A 22502-nucleotide genomic window follows, 5' to 3' on the forward strand; every position below is an offset into this window, starting at 1 on the left:
GCGCCGTCGCTATCGCTGCCGGATGGTTCTCCAGTTTGCGGAGACCCGGCAAGAGGAAGAAGAGCTACCAGAAGCAAGCTAAGAGCGCCTGGGATCTCACCGTCTTGTCCACCACGGTCAGTCCAATACGCGGCGCGGCGCGGCGAGCGCGTTTCATAACTTTCATCTTTCATTTCCCGCGAGTGACGATTCAATTTTTACTTCGTAGCTACTTAGGTATATCTTTGGACGTAGGGGATTTGTCAAAAAAAGAATTGACGTTTCAAGAATATTGACGCGACGCGAAAACGAATAAACGATACGCCAAAGTTCCTTCAAGGTCGACTCGCGCCGACTCGCGCCGACTCGCACTCGCCAGATTTATTTCGAGATCTATCGTTCGGTTCGGAGCTTAACCGCGCCGCTGCGTCGTCGAACGTTATACATACATTCGCGGGAATAACGGCTTCGAATTTGTTCAAGGACACATTCGCGTGATACTATGGGTGCATTCCGTTTCACGCATTATGTGCATGCATACAATGCATCATTTATCCTTGTTCGACATACGGCGAACAACAAGGATAAAATATTCATCGTGCGCATCACGCGGGAAACGGAATGCACCCTATTTATATTTCAAGTGTGCCGATATTTAGTAGACTTTCGTAAATTGCAAGAGAAACAGGAGTCGCGTGCGCGCGAGACGTTGTGGTAATAATTCGTAATTTTTTAAGTAAGAATGTCATCAAGTTTATTCGAGAGTCAAAAGTTAAAGTTTCACACATGTACGCGTAATAAGATATCGCGGTATTTTCAAGTTTCGATAAGAAATTTGCGATAAAATTAAAATGACAATTCGATTCAAGCTACGATCCACGACATCGTCGCTCCATGACTCGTCTAGGGCGAAGAATCAAATGAGAGATAGATGTGATCGCTTCCAATATACTAACGTGAATGTAAGATTACACGCGCGCGTATAATGAGAAGATGGAATGGCAATTGCCATTGACGGGTGATAGCAATCGCGAAAGGTGTGCGGTGTGTGTGTGTGTGTGTGTGTACATATGCATATATATCTATGTATAATATATACATATATGTCGAATATTTAACGTAAACGTTTACTTTCATCAATAAGGTAATATCGCGCAACGTCACGAATTGAAGAGGCTTATTTATAGAAGAAACCGAGACGCGCGGATGCGATGCACTAGCGCTCGCTCGTCGTGTATGCGTATGTCGCGTCGCGTCGCGTCCTAGGTATAATGCGGTAATGATGTACGGATGTGGCCATATACATAGAATCGTATGCGCTTCTCAACACGATGCGATTTATCTCGAGAATATTACGTAAATAATTACTACGGCTCTCGATAGTTACATCATCTGGAAAGAATGAATCGAATCCATTTCATCCTTTTTTTTCTTCTCCCTATTTAGCAGCCTTGTACCCTGTATGGTACAAGAGATTAGCCAGGTCAGTGATAGATTGAACCGTTCGAATTGAATGATACGATGACACGGGTATAGCGATGTGGAGCGAAAGTAGATCGACAACACTTACACCGCGTATACGCGTAACGCTAGATTTAAATAGCCTACTTTGACACATCTTTCACCCGAGGTGTTACGCATTTACCCGCTAAGAGAGATAAATATAATCCCTGTACGATGAACGAGGCGAGAGTTTGACCGACTCGACCCATATATTCCTGACCTGTGAGCGTGAGCGGTTAAGAAAAAAAAATAGACGTAATATTGTATATAATCGCAAAGATTGTAATTGTAAGTCGGTTATGCAAATTGTTATTAAAACAAGAACACGTGGTACGTTACCACAAGTAAAAATGCGTCTATGCTCCATGTCGGAAGACAGGTGAATATAACAGGCGGACCATTACACACGCACGACGTAACACCCGATTAATTAAGTGATGAATTAGCGAAAAGTTAATTGCGGTTCTCGGTGAGGCGTCGATCATTACCGCGAATAATAACGTCTCGTTAGAATCAATGTGCATTATTAGACTAATCGGCAATTCGTGTGTTTGCTTACAGCTTCACTGAAAAAAGAAGTGTTTAATTTTAAGATATTAAAATGTTTGATTCTTGTCTCCATTTTTTAAATACTCAAAGAGATGTTTCAGTTTTAAACTTTTTCAATAAACAAAACACTACGTGTTTGGATTTAAAACGGTTTGAAACTGAAACATCTTTAAGTGTTTAAACAATAGGGACAAGAATAAAACACATTTCTTTTTACAGTGTATCGTTAATTCATTGATTTACATGTATGGAAAGAATTCATCTAGATGCAGAAAATTATTTCGTTTGGACCATCAAAATAATTACGTAGCCGAATGCTAGAAAACTTTTTGCAGCACTGTCATCAACACTTAAGCGTTCCATATAATTATTTTCAAATCTGTATCTAGATCAATTTTTAGACTTTTTTTTTTAGCAAAATTTCCATACTTTCCATATCCACGTCGAGACCCCCTCCCCCCCCCCCCCCAGCATCATTATCGTGCGAATAATTTTAACAATATACGATCCCGTTTCTCGTTCTGCGCATTCAGGTCTTTGTTTTTCACGTTCTTTCATAATAATCAGGAAAAGACGTGGTATAAATGGATAACGGATAACGGATTCGTCGTGAAACCTTAAAAGTTTAAGTCATTGTCCGTTACACTCAAGTAATGAGAAAACACTTGTATGCTTTCGCGTTTTGCGTGCGTTTCTTCCGCGAATTCGTAACTCTTGGATTGTATCCAAACGCTCGTCGCAGTTTTCTATGACTCGAAGAATCCGCGTAGCGCGCATTTTGAACTAGTCCGTCCATTTCTTCACTATAGGTGTGTCTTGCATGATGCGCATGATGCATCCATTGTCCTTGTTTAACATTTGGTGATCAACAAGGATAAACGATGCATTATGCACCTCATGCGAGAAACGGAACGCACTCTATACCTAACTCGCGCTCTTCTTAGAAAGGGAGGGAGGGAATTGTCATCTTATCATCCAGGTTTATAATCAGTCATGTTTATTAGTCGCATGATTAGTCAGGAGTAACGAAACGAACTTTATGTTTTCGTTTAAGTTATCGGTTTGAATAAAAATGGATTATCGTTTGGCCTGTGAGCCTTGACCATGCGATTTCACAAAATGAATTATTTTATGATGGTTTTAGTAAATTTTGCACATTTAAAAAATGAAACATTTGTATATTGCATTAAGAGTAAAAATAAAATACATAGATCACCTATGTATTTGCGCATAATATTGTAAAACATCTTTATTATGGATAGCTATACTTACACTAGCAATGTACTCATAATAAAGACATTATATTTAATGTTTGAGAGCATATTCGTTGTATTTTATGCAACATGATGTCCATATATAACACAGTTGTATTGTTTTTGCATAGAAAAAGTATTAAACTGCCACATATATCTATATAAATATAATATATACATCATATGCATATACGTAGATATATGTGTAGACTCAAGCAGAACGAGTCATTATGATATCAAAATAATGTTAAAATGACTCCAAAATGATCATTAAAAGCCTTTTTTCAATCATTTCCGATTCATTTTTATGTCATTTTGACATTGTCGTGACTTGTTGTTCTGCTTGGGGATATTATATTTATCGTCAGAATATGTTGTTCTGCTTGGGAATATTATATTTATCGTCAGAATCAAAAAGTTTGTATAACGTTATAGCATCACTCTTACAATTACGTTTTGTAAATAAACAGTTTATCTATATTATATATATATATTTTTTTTTTTCTTAACAAATATTTTATCCATTTATGTGATAAGAAAATTCTTGTTCCTCTTATTTATACTATACATACCTATATATCGTACGAATGGATTTCCCATTCAAATCGGATTTGAACGCGATTTATCGTATCAGATTCCAAATATGTATTTATAGTAAAACCTTGTTACGAGTCTATATTAATCGCGACATGGCAGCACGGTATAACGAAAAACGAGGATGAATGACATTATAAAGAACATATGTTCGTAAAACACAATTAGTTTTCGAGACAACGCTCAGCTCAATGTAATGTTAAATCATCGCACAGGCATGCAATTTGTTTGCGTACGACTTTCATGACGCAGACTGGTTACAAAACTCGTATGTAGCACATACATCTGACTTGGTACCAACCGGATAAAGTAGCATCTAATCGAACGGGAACGGAAACTTTCGCTCTTCGTTTAACTGATTAGTTGTTGTTTCGCGCGCGCGTCACGACACTGAAATTAGAGACACGATGAACAGTAGATTATTATGTATTGTATGTAAACGTTATTTTTTTTCAGGAGATTTACTTGCATTAAATTTATCAACACACACACACACACACATACACAACTATATTACATTATTTTGCCTCAAACAATCCCATATATAGAGTTTTACAATCGGCCCAACACTGAGCCAGTACTGACTGCTATCGTTCAGGTATGTATAGTCAGGACCTAAAAGGTTGCAACACTTTTTTTTAAATGAGTTTCGAAATGCAGCCTATACTCACCGAGCGATTGGTTCTTATTTGTCGATCCATGAATAAGAACCAATCGCTCGGTGAGCAAGCTGCATTCTGAAACTTATTTAAAAAAAAGTCAAAGTGTTGCAACCTTTTAGGCCCTGACTCGAGCCCTGACTATACCTACTGATCGACAGAACCTTTGCCGCTAGTTGACAGTCGTAACGTTGGCTAAGCGTTGGTTTCGTTGCAATTGCTGGCGACATTATATGGGAATGCTTCATTTTCTCGCATGTGCAATATAATCGACAATAAGCAATTCTAAAAAATATACTTTTGTCTGAAAGTCAAGTAAAGTTACAATAATTTTCATTGATATCAGTGATATCACGGTCATTTAAAAAAAATTAAGATTATTGTTATACATTACAAGTACATAATTTCTTCAAAATATGTTCAGCATATCTGAAGGGACGTTTATTAATAGGCTGCCTACTCTCGTGTTTATCCTATGATATGTGAGTGTTTAGAGGGAAACTGATCATGGATACATATTTCCTTGCTGTTTTATCGATAATTCATATTTAGCTTAATATAATTAAATATAATATCATTAAAGTAGTCTCTATTTCCCATTATAAAAATAGGAAAATTCTTTGACGTTCGCATTACGTTTATTCAAGAAGGGGTCAAATGTGATAGTAGTTAAATGTTTCGAGATCGAAAACGCTCGTACATACCTACATGAGGAAATAGAGGAAATGCTCTGTATACGTAATATTTCAAGTAATATAAAGTTGTCACATAAAGTCATCTCCGCGTACTTTTGACAAGTCGTATGAATGAATGCCCTTTACTTGATCCCGTTTCGCGGAAGGAAGTTTGTTGAGTAGTGCTGAACTTTCGATCGATTGTACAGGACGCGTACGACAGAAATAGAATGGAATAAGGCAATCGTTCCGCACAGAACGGACAAAAGGGACGTGAACATAGGTAGATTACGTACGAGCCGTTTGAAAAGAAGAATGTTTTTCTTGTAAAATGTACAATGTATGTAAATGATGTAAATTGATGAAGAGAGATGATGAGAAGAAATTTGGATGGGTTGAGAATAAAAAAGGTTATCATTGATGTAAAAACTTAACGTAAAAATTATTAGTATTGTTTTGTAGAGAGAAGAGAGAGAGTTAAGAAAAATGTGATGAAAATTAAGTTCAAGACGCGTTACTTTTAATGAATTTTGATCTCTTTTTAACGCCGCAGAGCACGAAATATTTATAATGTGCAATTTCGTTTTGCCAGAAGTGTCCGAGATGATTAACGATTGAAAGTTTCAACTAGTATAATTGTTCGCTCGTATCTCATTTCGATAATGACAAAGCGATAATTAGCAACGCTAAACGCTATCTTGCGTCATTGATCATGTATATATGTGAGTGCGCATTCGCTGTTCTTTTCGTTATATCCTGCACAAGGTCATTCTAATAATAAAGATTAATTTTGTTCGGATGAAATAATGGACTCGAAAGAATTTAGATTCGCGAGGGAACGGTATCGAAGGGAAGTTTCTTTCAGACAGCGAGTTATAATATAAGAGTTATAATTTCTGGGTGCACGAGGCGTACCGGTTTTTCACGCGTCGTCAGCGGCCTTCCTGCCGTGAGACCGGATGCACTCCGATAAGTACAAAAGAAACGCTACCATACCTTACAGACAATACTACTCAGGGCCGACTAGCAACTAAGTTATTGTCCTTGTTGTTGTCGCGGCGACTCATTAACGAGGCTGATCGGTGAACGATGTTAATGCACGACCGCTTCCGGTCGGCCCTTCCTTTTTCCTGAAACGATTCTATGCTCTATAGAAAAAGACTCCAACGTACACTACGTCTATACATGTCTACTACTAATTGTCAAACTCTACATTTTGTCAACTTTGGAATTTCTTCTGCCAGTTTAAGATACAGTTTGAAAATGGAACATATCGAATGGCTAAAACTCGCAAATATTTTCGTATCGACAGATAATTCGCGATAATGCGCGACCGTATAATATATCATTTCATTTCCTAGAACGTGCTACTTGTTTGTAATACTTGTAATGTTGCGAATAAATGTATCGCGTAGTTTGCATACAATATGAATATTCTTCGCGGCACCTTTTGTGTAAAATTCGATTGTATTTATTCATGTAAAGAAAAAAAAAATGAGAACGTGAAGGGAGACGTCGGAATTCAAAAGATATTGATAATATTCGCGTTCGTCGCTCTCAAGCTCACTCACTCTTGTAAGCCGACACAATAATCGTTACGCGATGCTACGTGCTTATTAACACCTTTAACGCGTTAACGTCTTTAACTCAACGCTTGTTGGACATGGTCGCGAAACTCTGAAAGAGATACGATCCTGCTTACCGGTATTTACAGAATGTGCGTTGAACTGAGGCACATGGTGGGAAACAGGCGGACAGTGTCGACCTGTCGACCGGTATTCGAGTAAAGCAGGAAGCCTACCCGCTGTTGCACAGCGAAAGAAACCATGCGCACAGTCTACAATCGCGTCGTTTGGATTATTACACAATATAATATATTTCGATGATATATACGTTTTCCAGTTGAGAATTTCAAATCGTTGAATTTCTCGTAATCCAAGAATTGTATAATCGATATTGCTAAAATGTTGAAAATATTAGAAATGTTAGAAAATATAATAAAAGTTTAATTTGGACAATCACTTTTACAATTCATTCTGTACGATTTGTTTTTTTAGCAATTAAAAGATGAATTGGGCGAGGTTGTGGCAGAAATGGAGGCGATGGAGGGCGGCGGACTTACGGCCGACGAGACTAAACCGTCCAACAAAGCTAAGCAGACGTCGATCGGCCGCAAAAAGTTCAATATGGATCCTAAGAAGGGTATCGAGTACCTGATAGAGCACAACCTCTTAACACCGACGCCCGAGGACGTTGCTCAGTTTCTCTACAAGGGCGAGGGCCTTAATAAAACTGCGATCGGCGACTATCTCGGTGAACGACATGACTTCAATGAACGCGTGCTGCGAGCCTTCGTCGAGTTGCACGACTTTACCGATCTCATTTTGGTACAAGCCCTGCGTCAATTTCTCTGGTCGTTCCGACTGCCCGGCGAAGCACAAAAGATCGATCGCATGATGGAGTGTTTCGCTCAAAGGTACTGCCAGCTAAACCCAAATATCTTCACCAATACGGATACTTGCTACGTACTGAGCTTCGCCATCATCATGTTGAATACTTCGTTGCATAATCCGAGCGTTAAAGATAAGCCCAGCGTAGATCAATTTATTTCGATGAATCGAGGGATTAACAATGGCGGTGATCTGCCGCGGGAACTGCTTGTGGTAGGTACACTGGTACACTTTCGGAAGACTATAGTTTTTCATTTGATGAGACAAGTTGACATAATTATCTAATAATTATTAATCATGTCTTTGTTACGCATTGAATGCCAAGAAAGGTATAAGAATGATATTTGTGTCGAATTTTGTCATTAAATGAGGAAAGCATCCTAAGATATTTTTTCTCATCTTTCAGTCAAAAATTTTCTTTACACACATTTGTGCTTAATCAAATATATCCCTATCTATTTACAGAGTTTATACGAGAGTATAAAAACCGAGCCTTTCAAAATACCAGAAGACGATGGCAACGACTTGATGCACACCTTCTTCAATCCTGATAAAGAAGGCTGGCTGTGGAAACAAGGTAATGACTACTTATATTCGACATGACTTTTCTAGTTTGACTGCATTCCGATGGTTTTCCTTTTATCTTCGCAAGTTCGCACGCTCGTAAAGGCCTGAAATAAGTTTTGTGCGTCATGCAGATTTGTGTACACACATATATTCGTTTAATTTCGTTTCACAAAATTTTTGACGTAATACAAAAAGATAAAAAAAAAGATAAAGCTCGATATTTCGTAGAGTATTCCTCAATTTTTTTCACATTTATCGTTAAAAGAACGTTTATTCTTACATTGTATCACTTTGTCCTTCTGCTGCCCTGATGGAGACAGCAGGTAAATAACATCTCTGTGAAAATTATAGGTTCTTCATTCTATATATTCCGTATTTTATTGTTACAGGCGGACGTTACAAGAGTTGGAAGAGGCGATGGTTCATATTGAACGATAATTGTTTATACTATTTCGAGTATACAACAGATAAGGAACCACGCGGTATCATTCCGCTAGAGAATATTCAAGTTCGAGAGATTCAAGATCGGCATAAACCGCACTGTTTCGAATTGTATGCTGCTGGTTCCGAGTTTATAAAGGCATGCAAGACTGATAGCGAAGGAAAAGTCGTCGAAGGTACGATTGCTTAAAATTTAATTAAATTAATTAACATAAAAAGATTCAATACATTATACTTTTCTGTGCGAACGAATACATTTTAATCAAATATTTGTTTACAATTATTTGTAATTAGGGAAACATACGGTATACCGAATGTCTGCAGCTACCGATGAAGAAAAGGATGAATGGATTAAATGTGTGCGGTAAGTTGAAATGACAAATAAATTACAATTTTACATGCTTGTACTTTATCGTATTCTTTCACAGTAAAGTACAAAGTAAAATTGTGAAAAAAATTATTCAAACATTACTATTTATTTCCAGACAAAGTATATCGCACAATCCTTTCTACGACATGCTGGCAGCACGAAAGAAGAAGGCACAAAAAACAAATGTACACTCAAAGAGTTAAACGCTGCCAAGAGCCGAGTTTCGAGAGAAATTCGGCGGATGAAAAGACTGTTTATTCGCGATTCACGTACGGTAATCATTGAATATAACCAAATTATTGATAACGAAAATCCATCGAGAAAGAAAACGCCGAAAGCGTTATGGATTATGCTAGGTAGTTATCAGGCAATGATGCCGTGATTATTAAACGCTCTGTGTCTGCACATATAGAACGAATTCTAATGCCATATAACATTACTGTGGCATCGGAAATCGAACACGAAATATAGAATCGGCGCAGTGTAAGATGGATATATCTAGACGAACATTATATTAATGACAGTATGATAATAACACATCGTTACAACATGATGCGATGCCTAATTGACATTACATCTGTGTAAAAAGAATCTTGCGTTAGAGAGACTTAGCTCTATTTCCATTAATTTAATGGATAAATTGCCTCTATATTCTTTCTGCAAAAGAGAATGATGCGATTTTGGATGCATTAGAAATCAAAGTCTTGACTGTAAATTGGGTAAATAATTGTATCATATTGACATCATCAAAATAATACCTGAGCAAAGAAATATCGGCTTATTTCACTTTTCGTATTTTGCAAAAAAAAAAAGTCAATAATCTCCAGAATTGTCCTGATAGAAGCGCAAAGTAGACGCTTTCAATATCCTTATAGTGTCACATCTGGCAATATATTATGTGAGAGTAACTTTTATAGGAAGCTATAGCAGAGAAAACGGAACATTCTTATTTTCCGGCAGCTTTGAGACACCGTCGATGCTCTACGTTATTTCAGGAAGGTAATACTCGAGATATTTTGTATAAAATACAAGTACTATCATCCTGTATCGTGTAAATGAAAGATAAGCCGTAATTTCCAATTATATTTAAAAAAAGGCACAAAGCCGAGGATAACTTCATGTGATAATTATTCGTATGTATTTATTTAAACAAATATGTACAAAATAAAACTAAATATGTTTTCTGCATGAGACAACATTATTTGGGATTGGTCATGCTTGTACAATTTATGAATATATATAGCATGATTAGTCTGCAACTTATAATAATGTTCGTTTAATTGAAAGGTTATATAGTATAAGTACATATATAGTAGTCTAGGGACGGACATAGACGCGCACAAACTGTGTGCATTTTTGCATAAAAAATTCAGTGTAGTGATTAATACACATAGGGTGCGGTCAAAGTCTCACCATAAGTGCTTAGAAGCATTTGATTGACCAATCATAGGAAAAATTTTACGAATTGACTAATCAAGAAATGCTTCAAAACATTTGTGGCACTGCGTTGGCCGTATTCATAGTAACGTCTTGGTGAGATCTGGTGGGAACCTGCAACTCCATTAGTTTTTACTTATCTCCTCCCCTCCCTCCCCTTCAAAAAAAGAGAAAACGCATTAATAGATTTTATACAAAAAAATATATACGATATATGTGTTGTATATATACGTGTATATAAAGTTTATGTTTATGTTACATACAGCTCTCTTACATCATTCTCTAATAAGAATAATAATTTCATATGGAAATATCCATGATAACATTATGTTTCATGATGGAAATTAAATTTGTAATTCCTTCACAACTTTATATCATCTTTTTATCCTGTTACTTACACAGATGATGAAAAATTAACGACAGAGAAGCAGGTGCCTTTGAGATCGTCAAGCTAGTCATAACAGCTGATCCGTCATATACGAAGGATTCGGAAAAAAAAATACTTCTTTGCTATATGTGAAGAAAGCCAAACATCGAAAACGCCTTATTATATGATACGTTAGATAATGAAACATTTCAAAAAATGTAAAACAAAGTAGGGCGTAAATTTTGTAATGTTCCATTCTTGAAGAGACATAGATTCTATTTATCGCAATAGAACAATCTCTAATTGATAATGAATTTATGAAAAGAAAAACTTTTTTATAACAATACTGAAAATATGTATGTAAAAATGATTTGTAGTTATTTTTCTTTCCGTATAGGGAACATTTTCGATAAGTCTATTTAATATTTTATCGCGATATACATTCACATGCCTGCCGATATAATCTCGAGATATATTCTCCAGATATATTTCTTTCATAACTTCTGCTTCCTAATTATAGCTGCGAGGACAATAATATTATGTTATCAAAAAGCCGATACACACAACTGTAATACGTGATAAAAATGCAGAATCATCCTTTTATTTAGATTGTTTATAATAAATTATGTCTTCTCACGCGGTATTTATCGAATTATTGTGTTATAATTCTGTATTGTGTTTACTTTTTAAAGATCATTAAAATTGATTAATTATTTATGCTAGTACATAGATATTTTATGTAATTTACGGATAGTTTGATAAATTATTTTGTTTTTTCTTATTAATATGTTATCGATAAGAATGTTTTATAGGATTATATATAAATGTATATATATCATAGATTTATTGTTGAATATGCTATCTCACATATCCTATACAGCACAGAGTATTTGCAGCAATATTGCTGTAACATGTAATGTTGCTGCAAAGTTGCAGCAGTGTTGCTGCAACTGTTGTGCAACTTTATACTGTAGGAGATATATAAAAATTATACTTTCTAAAAAACCGATATATATCTTATTTACGTATATAGTTGGAATTCTGATCCGATAAAATATGTTGTGATAAATCTATGACATATATTGTCTTCGCAATGTTCATATACTATACGAACATTGCGTATGACATATGCACACGTGTATGTGCGTGCGTGCGTGCGTGCGTGCGCGCGTGCGTGTGTGTATCCAAAATCTAAATTATAAGCTTAGCTGTACAAAATAAAGTAAAATTAGTCCCCTTGTAATTAAACTTGTAATTTTCCTCTGTATATTTCGTTGTAAAGTACAAAGATGGTATATGTAAAAGAACGTTAGTACTATGTATTAGCAAAATAATTGATCGAATTTAAAAAATTGTATAAAGAATTGTACTTTATTAGCATACGCATAGAATTTGTACATTTTGTTGTATATTACTTAATAATTATCATTATACATAATTGATCATAATATTGTATTTAGCAAGCAAATGTGTGTATTAATTTAAATATAATTAATAAATTTGTTTCTAGCAAATAATATATATATATATATGTATGTATATGTGTGTTTCACACATATCGTCATAAATAAAGATCTTTTTAAAAGCGAACATACACTCGCATAACTTTCTGCGCGCGCGCGGAATTCATAAAAATATAAACCAAACAGATACGAGAGCTCACTGAGCGCTTATGAGTGAATCCAGCATTAGTGAGCGGTCGTGGTACTAAACGGTTGGCACCCATTGCCAACTGCAAGAGTTGAAAATATCCTTTTTCTGGCGGGGTGCCGAGTACTCACGTGCTCGACTCGCCTGGCTTTTTCGTATTTGAGAAATTTGCCATTAATGACCCCTTTTACACCGTTAAACGGTTAGTACGCGTATCAAATTGATGCGGATTAAATGTTTGATACGTCCTCATTTACACAGATCTGCCTCAGAACGAGTCAGGTTAGGTGACAATGTCTTCACTGCTTTTCAACATGTAAAACTTCTAATTCTAATTTTAACCTGAACTTAAAAGCAGTGGTGAATTTTAATATATGATCCAAAACGAATCAAGCGTTTACAGCACACTGAGATTCTTTGATACCATTTGATACGCGTATCAGCTTGGTCTGATACTTTTGATTCAGAAATATCAGACCAAAATAATCCGCCAGCGGTTTATATCAAGCGTATCAATAAGTGATTTGGTGCTTCGCAAATATCATCCTATCCTGTTATTCATCGAATGTTAAACAAGAATAAATTGATGTCTGGAAGCACTCGGTGTACATTTCCGAACGCAGCCTTGGTAAAAACGTCTAACCAAAGAATAAATTTGCAATTTGTGTATGCAATGTGTCATATAAAGAATACGCTTCGACTTTTATTTGTTTCTTTTAAGTTTCATCAACTTTGAATGATAAGAGTATAATTATTGTCATTTAATTTTTCTGATTTATATATATATATATATATAAAATTTCGTAATTACATACCAGTTCCAGGCGGACCATATAATAATACGCCTTTGCAAGAACCGAGTCTCCTATTAAATAAGCTTGGATATTTCATGGGATAAAGTATGGCTTTTTTTTATAAATAAATTTGCAATTTGTGTATGCAATGTGTCATATAAAGAATACGCTTCGACTTTTATTTGTTTCTTTTAAGTTTCATCAACTTTGAATGATAAGAGTATAATTATTGTCATTTAATTTTTCTGATTTATATATATATATATATATAAAATTTCGTAAGAGCACTTATTATAATAGAGAACTGCAACTTTTCCAAAGTGTGCGTGCGTGCATGCGTGGGTGAACATGTATACGTATATTATACTATTATATCATAGACGTTTGCGATATAAATAAGCGATATTTATCTAATATTGAAAGAGAATATTCATCTAATGTTGTGACATCTCGATATGGTATTTCAAAGGTCTCGCAAAGTGGCCTCGATGACTTTCGACGTTTCGAGGATTCGATATCGAAAATGGATCGAAAATGGATCGAAAATGAAAATACTCGCGAGAGCAGCGACCGGTAGGAACTGCGAGAATGCGAGCCTGCGACCCGCGACGGCTGCGACCACTCGGACCACTGCGAGCTGCGACTCCGCGAGACGCGAGAGGCGCGAGAGCAGCGAGAGCAGCGAGAGGCAGCGTAGTGCGCACGGAAAAATTGGGTCGATGCGCGGAAGATGGCGGCCGTTGCGTGATGCGCGTAAGAAGACTCGTATCTCGTACCTCGTACTTGGATGTCTCGGGTTTTGTGAGAAACATGAAAGAACGACGGTCAGGTGCGTAAACACGCGCGAGACGCGACCTGTCGTGGTACGGAGTACAGGCCCCGTCGTAAAAACTGCTCGCTCGCGTCAAATCTTGATTCGGATCGCGGCAGTGTTGACGAATTTGTTTACGATAAGCGGCAACGAGAGAAGAAGCTGCCTTTTATGGTTCTCGACTGTCGTCGGTCGTCGGTCGTCGCCGTCGCCGTCGCCGTCGCGATTCTAGACTTCTAGACGGTCTAGACCGCTTCGCGGCTCGCGAACCTCGCGGTTGCTCGCGACTCCGAGTCGATCACATCTACTGCAGAGTGCAGTGAGCGGTGGCGGTGGGAAAGAAAAATAGGAGCACAAACCCGCAACGGACACATTCGACACTGGAGATTAAGTGTTGCCGGACTTGGGCCCGGTGAGAAGAACAGTAGAGATGCTGAAGCAATTGCAGATGGGGATGAGAGCTTTCCTCTTAATGGCCTCCCGTGTGTGGACCTGCATCTGCTTTCTACTCAAGAAGCAGGTTAGAGCCGTAAGTAGGTGCTTCGCGAATCGCGCCTCTCTTCGCGCCTTCAGCCTTCTTCCGCAGTCAGTTTCCGCACTTAAATTGAGCATATGAGCCATCTGATCGACGAATCGTTTTCTCACCTTCCTTTATCGCGACATGTGGATATTATTGACATTCGTTGATGTAACACTCTTCGATGATACGTGGTGGTAATTTCCTGATGCGACCTTGCACGAATCTTTTTTATCTATAAAATTTAATCTATGTAATGATATTGTAAAAATTACCTGAAAAATTATTTTATAAAAGTAACAATTTTTCTATATTTCTCAATTTTTTTCTCAATTTTTTAAAATATATTTAATATTGCTACGTATAGGGTGGAAATTTTTCTGTTTATAAAAAGAACTCAGTTTTATTTTCTTCTTTTAGCTGAGTCAAATCTTTTAAGTTATAATTTTGAAATAATGGATTATACCCTAGTTGCTCTCTTCAGAAATATTCATCTTTTTACGTGTGACTCGTGTTTGTTTTCAATCAAGATGCGAGTTAGAGGTGTAAGTAGTTACTTAATGCTGCCATTTGATATTTACATGTGTGTACAGTTGTATTTTTATTTAATTTGCGTAACACGAGATATATAATATACCTACTACTCCAAATCTTTATTCTGTTTACATTTATATTTTTATTATTTACATCTCCTGCAATTGTCATATTGTGATATTATAATTATAATTATTGTTTTTTTTTATTATAAAAGTATTTTCTTTTATTTCATGTAACGCGGTACATTAATCTCTGTTTTAATTTTCTTGCGAAGGTCACTTTTTTTTCATATATTACGATTGTAATGTACAAATATATTTTTTTACCATTTTGTTGTAGATCTCACAGATGCAACCAGTCAAATATGAGATCTTCCCGCTTTCACCTTTATCTAGGCACAGACTTAGTAAGTATTTCAATGATGCATACATGAATTTTTACTTTGTACTACCTTGCGTTTAATGTTTTTCAGTATTTGTGTATAATGCATGAATGTTTCAGGTATAGTTAAGAGAAAAGTATTAGTACTGGATTTAGACGAAACCTTAATTCACTCTCATCACGATGGAGTAGCAAGGCCAACTGTCAGGCCTGGTACACCTCCAGATTTTGTTCTTAAAGTGACGATAGACAGACATCCTGTTAGATTTTTTGTCCATAAAAGACCACACGTAGATTTTTTCTTGGATATTGTTAGTCAGTGGTAAGTACTGTTATTTAAAAAATACTATTCCAAAATTATGTTGGCAAATAAACTTCATAAATTTTCACTTGGATTTTATTCTCAATATGTTTCGTGGTACAAGTTTGCATTAATTATTTCCTATTATTATCTACATCAATTAGGTACGAGCTAGTAGTTTTTACTGCATCTATGGAAATATATGGGGCAGCAGTTGCAGATAAATTAGATAATAACAGAGGTATTTTAAGGCGCAGATATTATAGACAACATTGTACGCCAGAAATGGGTTCCTACACCAAGGATTTATCAGCAATCTGTTCAGATCTCTCTTCAGTCTTTATTCTTGATAACAGCCCAGGAGCTTACAGAGCTTACCCTCGTAAGTATATATTTATATCATTTTAATAGAATTACTTTTTCTTTTACTATGTCTTTCACGTTTAGACTTTATAGAATGAGAGTCAATTTCTATTTCCTTTAAAATATCTAACACATTTGTTAAGTGCGTGTAATATCTTTTACTATAATATTTGTATGTATGCGTCATTAATGTGTTGTCCCATCTTTCTAGAAATGAACAAATTTAACGATACCGTACTTAATGTTCAAACATGACAACAAAAATTTTTAATTCTGCTTTTAAAAAGAGATACGATACTATAATATATAATACATGTGCCATTTAGAAAATAGAGAGAAAATCTTTTCTATTTCTTGACTGTGTGTGTGTGTGTGTGTGTGTGTGTGTGTGTGTGTGTGTGTGTGTGTGTGCAAAGTAAAAACATCTTTTCGTGATTTGCCTTATTTTATAAAAGAAATGCACATAATTTCGTGATGGATAAAATTAACAAGATTAATAATGCGCTAAACTATATGTATCATTGTGTCTTCTTTCTTATGTCATAGACAACGCGATACCCATAAAATCATGGTTCAGCGATGCGGGAGACACTGCTTTGTTAAGCTTACTTCCAGAAATCTTCGTTTCACGCAAGATGTACGATCCGTTCTTTCAAGGAATTTACACTTACATCATACTTGGTAGCATAGCCGAGATTAAACAATATACTAGATATTCTAGAGTTGGAACTATTAGCAGTTTCAGTTAGTGTGTCTAGCTTAGGATTATTATTGTTATTAATTAATAGCAACATTAGGTCGCTGCCCACATAATGAGAGAGCCCTCCCCTTCTTCAGTCTTTTTTTTCTATACTCGAACAAACAGCGGCGAGTAAATGATATTTCCCCGAAGGGAATGATATTCAGCCAATGTATAATTACATAAGCACAAAGCATCCTAGGATAATTCTTTACATTGTACAGTCCATGTGTGCAGAATCATAAAGCAATTTTTTTTACTTTTTCTGTAAGCCTTTGCCAAAGATCAAGATACGAAAATAAGATAAAACCGCACTAGCCAGCAGGATTTTTTATTTTAGGTATACTTAAAATTTTTATTTATATATTTCGGCAGCACATTATGGAAGATCAATCATTGAAATAAAGTACTTTTGTTATTGTATATTATTAACCTAGGATGTGTGTATAGAGTGAGAGAGTGAGAGAGAGAGAGAGAGATATGTACCTAAGTCAAATGGATTTCGCTGTAACTCACTGTATCAGTGAGGCAGCTGTCCTGGTTATATCTAATAAAAAAAAGTATTAATATAAAACCAGGAGAGTGAACATCTGTTCTCGTCAAGACTTCCGCAATTTGGAATATTACATGTATGATCTATAAGATTGATTGCATTGGTGTGCGCTCTTATATGAAGAGTTATAATATGTGATTCTCATCAATACCTTGGTTTTCTCCACATAAAACAGTTACAATTAATAAATAGATAAACGAGAGAATATTTTTTAAGTTTTTAAAGAAATGTGTTCATAAATATCTTGATGTAATGTTCGAATATTCATTAGCCGTCGTCATAAATTCTTATTTTTAAATAATAACCTTGAGATTGTAAGATTGAGGCAAAATTGATTTATACATTTTTCTTTACAAGAGTTTTAACATGATTAATCAATTATTTGTATACATACAAAAATGTTCTTTGTACAATACTCATTTCGCTTACACTTTTTTGTTTTATTATATATAAATTTGTATTGCTTTATAAAATAAAATATTTAAATATTTAATTATAATAAAAAATCTTGTTATATAAACTGTACTATATGATTATACCTTTCTGCATATATCGGATTATATATGTGTGCGTGTGTGTATAATTGTGTAAAATATATATAATAGTGTATACAATTTTCTTTACTTATTGATATTCAAAAATATAGGAAAAGAATATAAAAGAAAAGTCTCAACTTATAATCTTAAGATTATTATTTTATATTTCGAAATCAAAATCTTCAGCAGAGTATTCAAATTATAATAATCTTCAAATTATAATAAAATACTCGAAATGTTATGTAAAAATAGACAAATTTTTCTCTAATTTAAGAAACACATTTGTTTCATTTACATAGTTGAGTATATAATTTATTTATTTCATACTCGTGAAAGCTGAGAAAAATAAATCACATGTGAACTCTTCTTGTAAGTGATATATAATAGCAAGCTATATACATGGCACATACACACATATGTACACGCATCTGTGTACTTTGTTTGCTTATTGTTAGTGATACAACAATAATATCGAATATTATACAGTTTGTACATATTACTCGGATGTATGTTGACGCAATTAAAGTGTGATTGATTTTTGTATGAATGACCAATATAAATAAGTTACATGGACTTCATCTAATATCTATATATGTATGTTAAATATATGTGCGCGCGCACATACACAACACAAACACATATACACACATGCATTTATACATAAATGTAAAATCAATTTATTCAATTTACATTTAAAAAGTTAAAAAAGAACAATACGCCCATGTGTACAAGATTTAGCGATATCAGTCATCCTTCAATAAAGATTTTTTAATTAAAGTTATCGTTCTTCTATTATATGTATATTATAGAACTTGTGTGCTCTCTTTATTGTACATAACAATCATTTTCTCAAGACATGAGTCATGGGCAATACAGTATTCTATGGAAAATGGAAGTAAAGTTAATTTTTCAATTTATTTATTCAAAAATTATATCTGTACACATATGTATAACACTGTCTGCAATGTAACGCATACAGATATTACATGAAGAAGTACACTAATTTCTCAATTTATAATACGATACAATTCCATTTTCGATATAAAATTTCAACATTACAAGATTCTTAAACACGATACCTTGTATTGTAACTATGTCTTCGATATTTTTTATTCTAGATTTAAATATTAACATTTACATATATATTATATATATTAAGTAATTTATTTCACGGCATAGAGTTATAGAGAATTGCTATATCTTTTTTTATATCTATAATTTATCTCCACACAAAACAACTAAACTTAATTCTTACAAATTTACAAGGACGTTTCTAGATGTGTAATTCACACAATTATAAAATCCAAAGTATGGCTTCTGCTCGCGTAAAATCTTTTCAAAAAGCATTTAAAGAATTTTCTAATTTCCTTTTTTTCCATGTTCTGTTTCTTCTCATCTGTCTTGTACTACGATAAAGTATCAAAGTAATTTTTTAAAGAAACTATTAACAGTCTGTTCTCTTTTAGTTCTTATACAAAAAGAAAACATTTTATTAAAAATTACGAGGAGATCTGTAATTACATTAATTTAATACATTTATTCAATCGATTTGCTATGTTATTCTGGTAAATGACACAATCGATAAAAGCTGTTCTTTGTAATAGAACATTGTTTGATAGATATTAAAACATTGACAAAGTTATGAATATATATTTGGTGTACTACCAAATATACAGATCAATGCTACTATAATAATGCTACTAGTATAAGTAGCAAGATGCTAAAAAAAAGGATTCAGATCCTTTGGTCCTTTTCTTTTCTAACATCCTGTATAAAAATAACATCAAGCATCTTTGTAATATATCATGTAGTACTTATTGAAATTAGAATCCTTTTGCTTTCAATATTATGCCGAATATATCGCGTATATCGAAGACTATCATTATGGAAGTAATTATGACGAACTCAAAACTACTAAACTTATTCCTTAGATGGATCTTCTCGAATCATTTCCAAAGAACTATCCGAATTGTTAGTACTGCTACCACTTCCAGCATCGTCTTCTCGTTCAGTTACTTTTTCTTGGCTTACATTTGTTGCACTCAACTGCCATGGTGGTATAGATGCAGGGGCAGTAGGAAATTGTTTTCTATTTTAAGATAAAATTGAAAATTAATAATAAATATAATTATAAACAATGTATAAAAATTTTCAGTTGACGCTTTTTGTGCATTGAATTCATGATATAGACAGATAAATATACATAGTCTAATCAGAGAGATATTTGCAAAGAAAGATTACTTTAAAAGTGCAGATGGTCAAAAATAGGAATAAGATAAAAAAAATGCACAAATTTATATTTTAAAGTTACATTTTGTAAAATAAACTGTTGTTTAAAAGAAAGTTACCAGAATATCCAGATATCAATTTTTTAAGCAATTTCAAATGAAACTATATGTACGAGAGAGTGTGAGGTTGTGATGATGTTTGATCTCTTGTAAAAATAAATGATCTTAATATAAGCAAATATTACATATACAAGAATAAAATGATAAATAATGTCTAAAAGAAATAATCTCATTGTGTGGCAATAAATTGCTATTACTGACAATCTATGTGCATCGCTTATTGTATACGCTTTATATAAAAAGAAAGGAAAGTGCGTATATACCTTGATAAAAGTAATGCTTTTAGACTAGATAAATCATGTTTAAGTTCTTGCACCAATTGTGGGATAGTTGGATCCAATGCTTGATGCTGAGTCAATTTTTGCACTTCACCTTCTACCTTCAAAATTGAATCTTTCACTTCTTTCATGGAATTTTGGACGGTTTTATCTAGTTCAGTTACCTTATCTCCTATGCAACTTTTTTTTTTCCGACCAAACAGAAAGGGTTCTATAAATTTCTACAAAATTAAAAATTACATTATTATATTCAATAATATAAATAAAATGAAATATATATATATATATATATATATTATATATAATTTTTATCTTACATAAGATTTAGTTATAGAAAATTCAAAAGCAATGTACTAGAAGTTTTGCACTTAAAAAAACATAAAATCTTTTAATTTCTTTGCACTATAAAAGATACCTTATAAAACCAATATGCACAGTATAATGTGACACCAATTAATGCAGTTGCATTAAAGAATTCTTTAATTTTCCATAAAAATGTCGGTTGGTAAACATTCATTTGACGATATGGATAAATAGATCCCGATGGTATTTGTACAGCAGTATATGGATTCTGATTCTGAAGGGTATTGCGATCAGCTATATTCATATCAGCTATATCAACAGATGCTAGTTTGAAAGCTGTTTTAATCTCTTCATCCGTGAGGCCTTTCCTTTTAAGAAATTCCTGCTTTTGCGTCAATGGACTCGATGACACTTTAGGATTTTGTAGAAACTGCACTGCTGTTTTCACCTTTAGAAATATTAATATTTTACAAGTTTTATAATAATGTAAATTTATACATAAGATAATGTGCATTCATGTTGGATAGAGAGTGCTTTTTCTAGTATACACATAATTAGATAAATACGTGCATAATTTATCAGTGAAATTTACAGAATAATTAAACATGGATATATCTTGTAATTTTTTAATTTACATAACCCAATGTGTGATCAATGATAATTTACCAAATTCTCCCGTAACGGAAGAATATTATTGTTTGTATCTTGATCAGTCATCCTGATTAGCCTTTGACCGTTTGACTTTCTCACTTGATATAATCAAAACGACATTACTATGCAAATTGCAGTCCTATATATTGTAAACTGCAAATCACATTTTCTGGATAAAACAATTACAGTACATACACACGTGTATATATATATATCTCATGAATCTCGCTTGCACGAGAAAGCTCACTAGACTCTGGAGTCGCAAGTCACTAGGAAAACTGGAAACCGAAAAAGTGCTATTTAGACTCACTTTAAAGGTTTGTTTCTCGAATCTTGGGGCCAATTTCATCAACGTCAGTCAACTTAGGCTGTTGTTCCAAATTTACTGCCAGCACAGAAAATGCTACAGTTTACGTTACGTGCACTATAGATTTTCAGTACTGGCAGTCAATTTTTTGGAACACAGCCTTAATCGGCCGTTAACTGACCAATCGCATTTGCTGTTTAGTAGAATTGACCAATTACAGGGTACTTTCCATTTGATGACACAAGCGTCGTTCTATCCTTCTTGACAGTCAGAGAGTGACAAAGATAGAATGACATTTGTGTCGACACTTGTGTCATCAAATGGAAAGCACCCACAGTTGACAGTTAATCACGATTAAGCTTAATCGGCGTTGGTGAAACCGAGTCCTTGAGTACGAATTTATAACTGTTTGTCGGTAATATAGATTTTCTTCTTCTTGCAAAAAATGGCTTCCTTTCTTTCGATTACCGACGAGATACTATTAAGGCCATGGCACACACACCTTCCATAACAGTATCCTTAAGGGCGCGTTCACATCTTGACGGAAAAGCAGAAGCGGAAAAGCAGTGGCCAATCACAACTCGTGCTGG

General features: G+C 34.4%; 3 protein-coding genes across 3 annotated transcripts in view; 2 read left to right on the plus strand and 1 right to left on the minus strand.

Annotated features, from left to right (window-relative positions):
• step (cytohesin steppke) overlaps positions 1 to 9939 on the plus strand; it is a 14881-nt gene extending 4942 nt beyond the window's left edge. Inside the window, exons 3-7 of the mRNA XM_018445576.1 lie at positions 7269 to 7874; positions 8127 to 8238; positions 8618 to 8845; positions 8964 to 9033; positions 9155 to 9939. Coding sequence (XP_018301078.1) covers positions 7269 to 7874; positions 8127 to 8238; positions 8618 to 8845; positions 8964 to 9033; positions 9155 to 9242 — 1104 coding nt within the window. The 3' untranslated portion in view covers positions 9243 to 9939. The remainder of the gene's footprint in view (positions 1 to 7268; positions 7875 to 8126; positions 8239 to 8617; positions 8846 to 8963; positions 9034 to 9154) is intronic.
• A 4057-nt stretch (positions 9940 to 13996) lies between these two features.
• Dd (CTD nuclear envelope phosphatase 1-like protein dullard) lies at positions 13997 to 17781 on the plus strand. Its single transcript, XM_018445514.1, is given in 6 exon segments — positions 13997 to 14627; positions 15492 to 15558; positions 15654 to 15855; positions 15999 to 16216; positions 16744 to 16809; positions 16812 to 17781. Coding segments are annotated over 6 exon segments (723 nt in total). The 5' UTR covers positions 13997 to 14528; the 3' UTR covers positions 16883 to 17781.
• Positions 17782 to 19232: 1451 nt separating this feature from the next.
• Positions 19233 to 21801, minus strand: Pex14 (peroxisomal biogenesis factor 14). The gene is made up of 4 exons (XM_018445520.1): positions 21621 to 21801; positions 21067 to 21402; positions 20637 to 20872; positions 19233 to 20114 (listed from the first exon to the last, which is right to left on the minus strand). Exons 1-4 carry the CDS (start codon positions 21669 to 21671, stop codon positions 19946 to 19948), a joined length of 792 nt encoding a protein of 263 aa, XP_018301022.1. The 5' UTR covers positions 21672 to 21801; the 3' UTR covers positions 19233 to 19945.
• Positions 21802 to 22502: the final 701 nt, after the last annotated feature.

Source organism: Mycetomoellerius zeteki, unplaced genomic scaffold (assembly GCF_001594055.1).
Source record: "Mycetomoellerius zeteki isolate Tzet28-1 unplaced genomic scaffold, Tzet1.0 scaffold162, whole genome shotgun sequence".
Taxonomy (NCBI): domain Eukaryota; kingdom Metazoa; phylum Arthropoda; class Insecta; order Hymenoptera; family Formicidae; genus Mycetomoellerius; species Mycetomoellerius zeteki.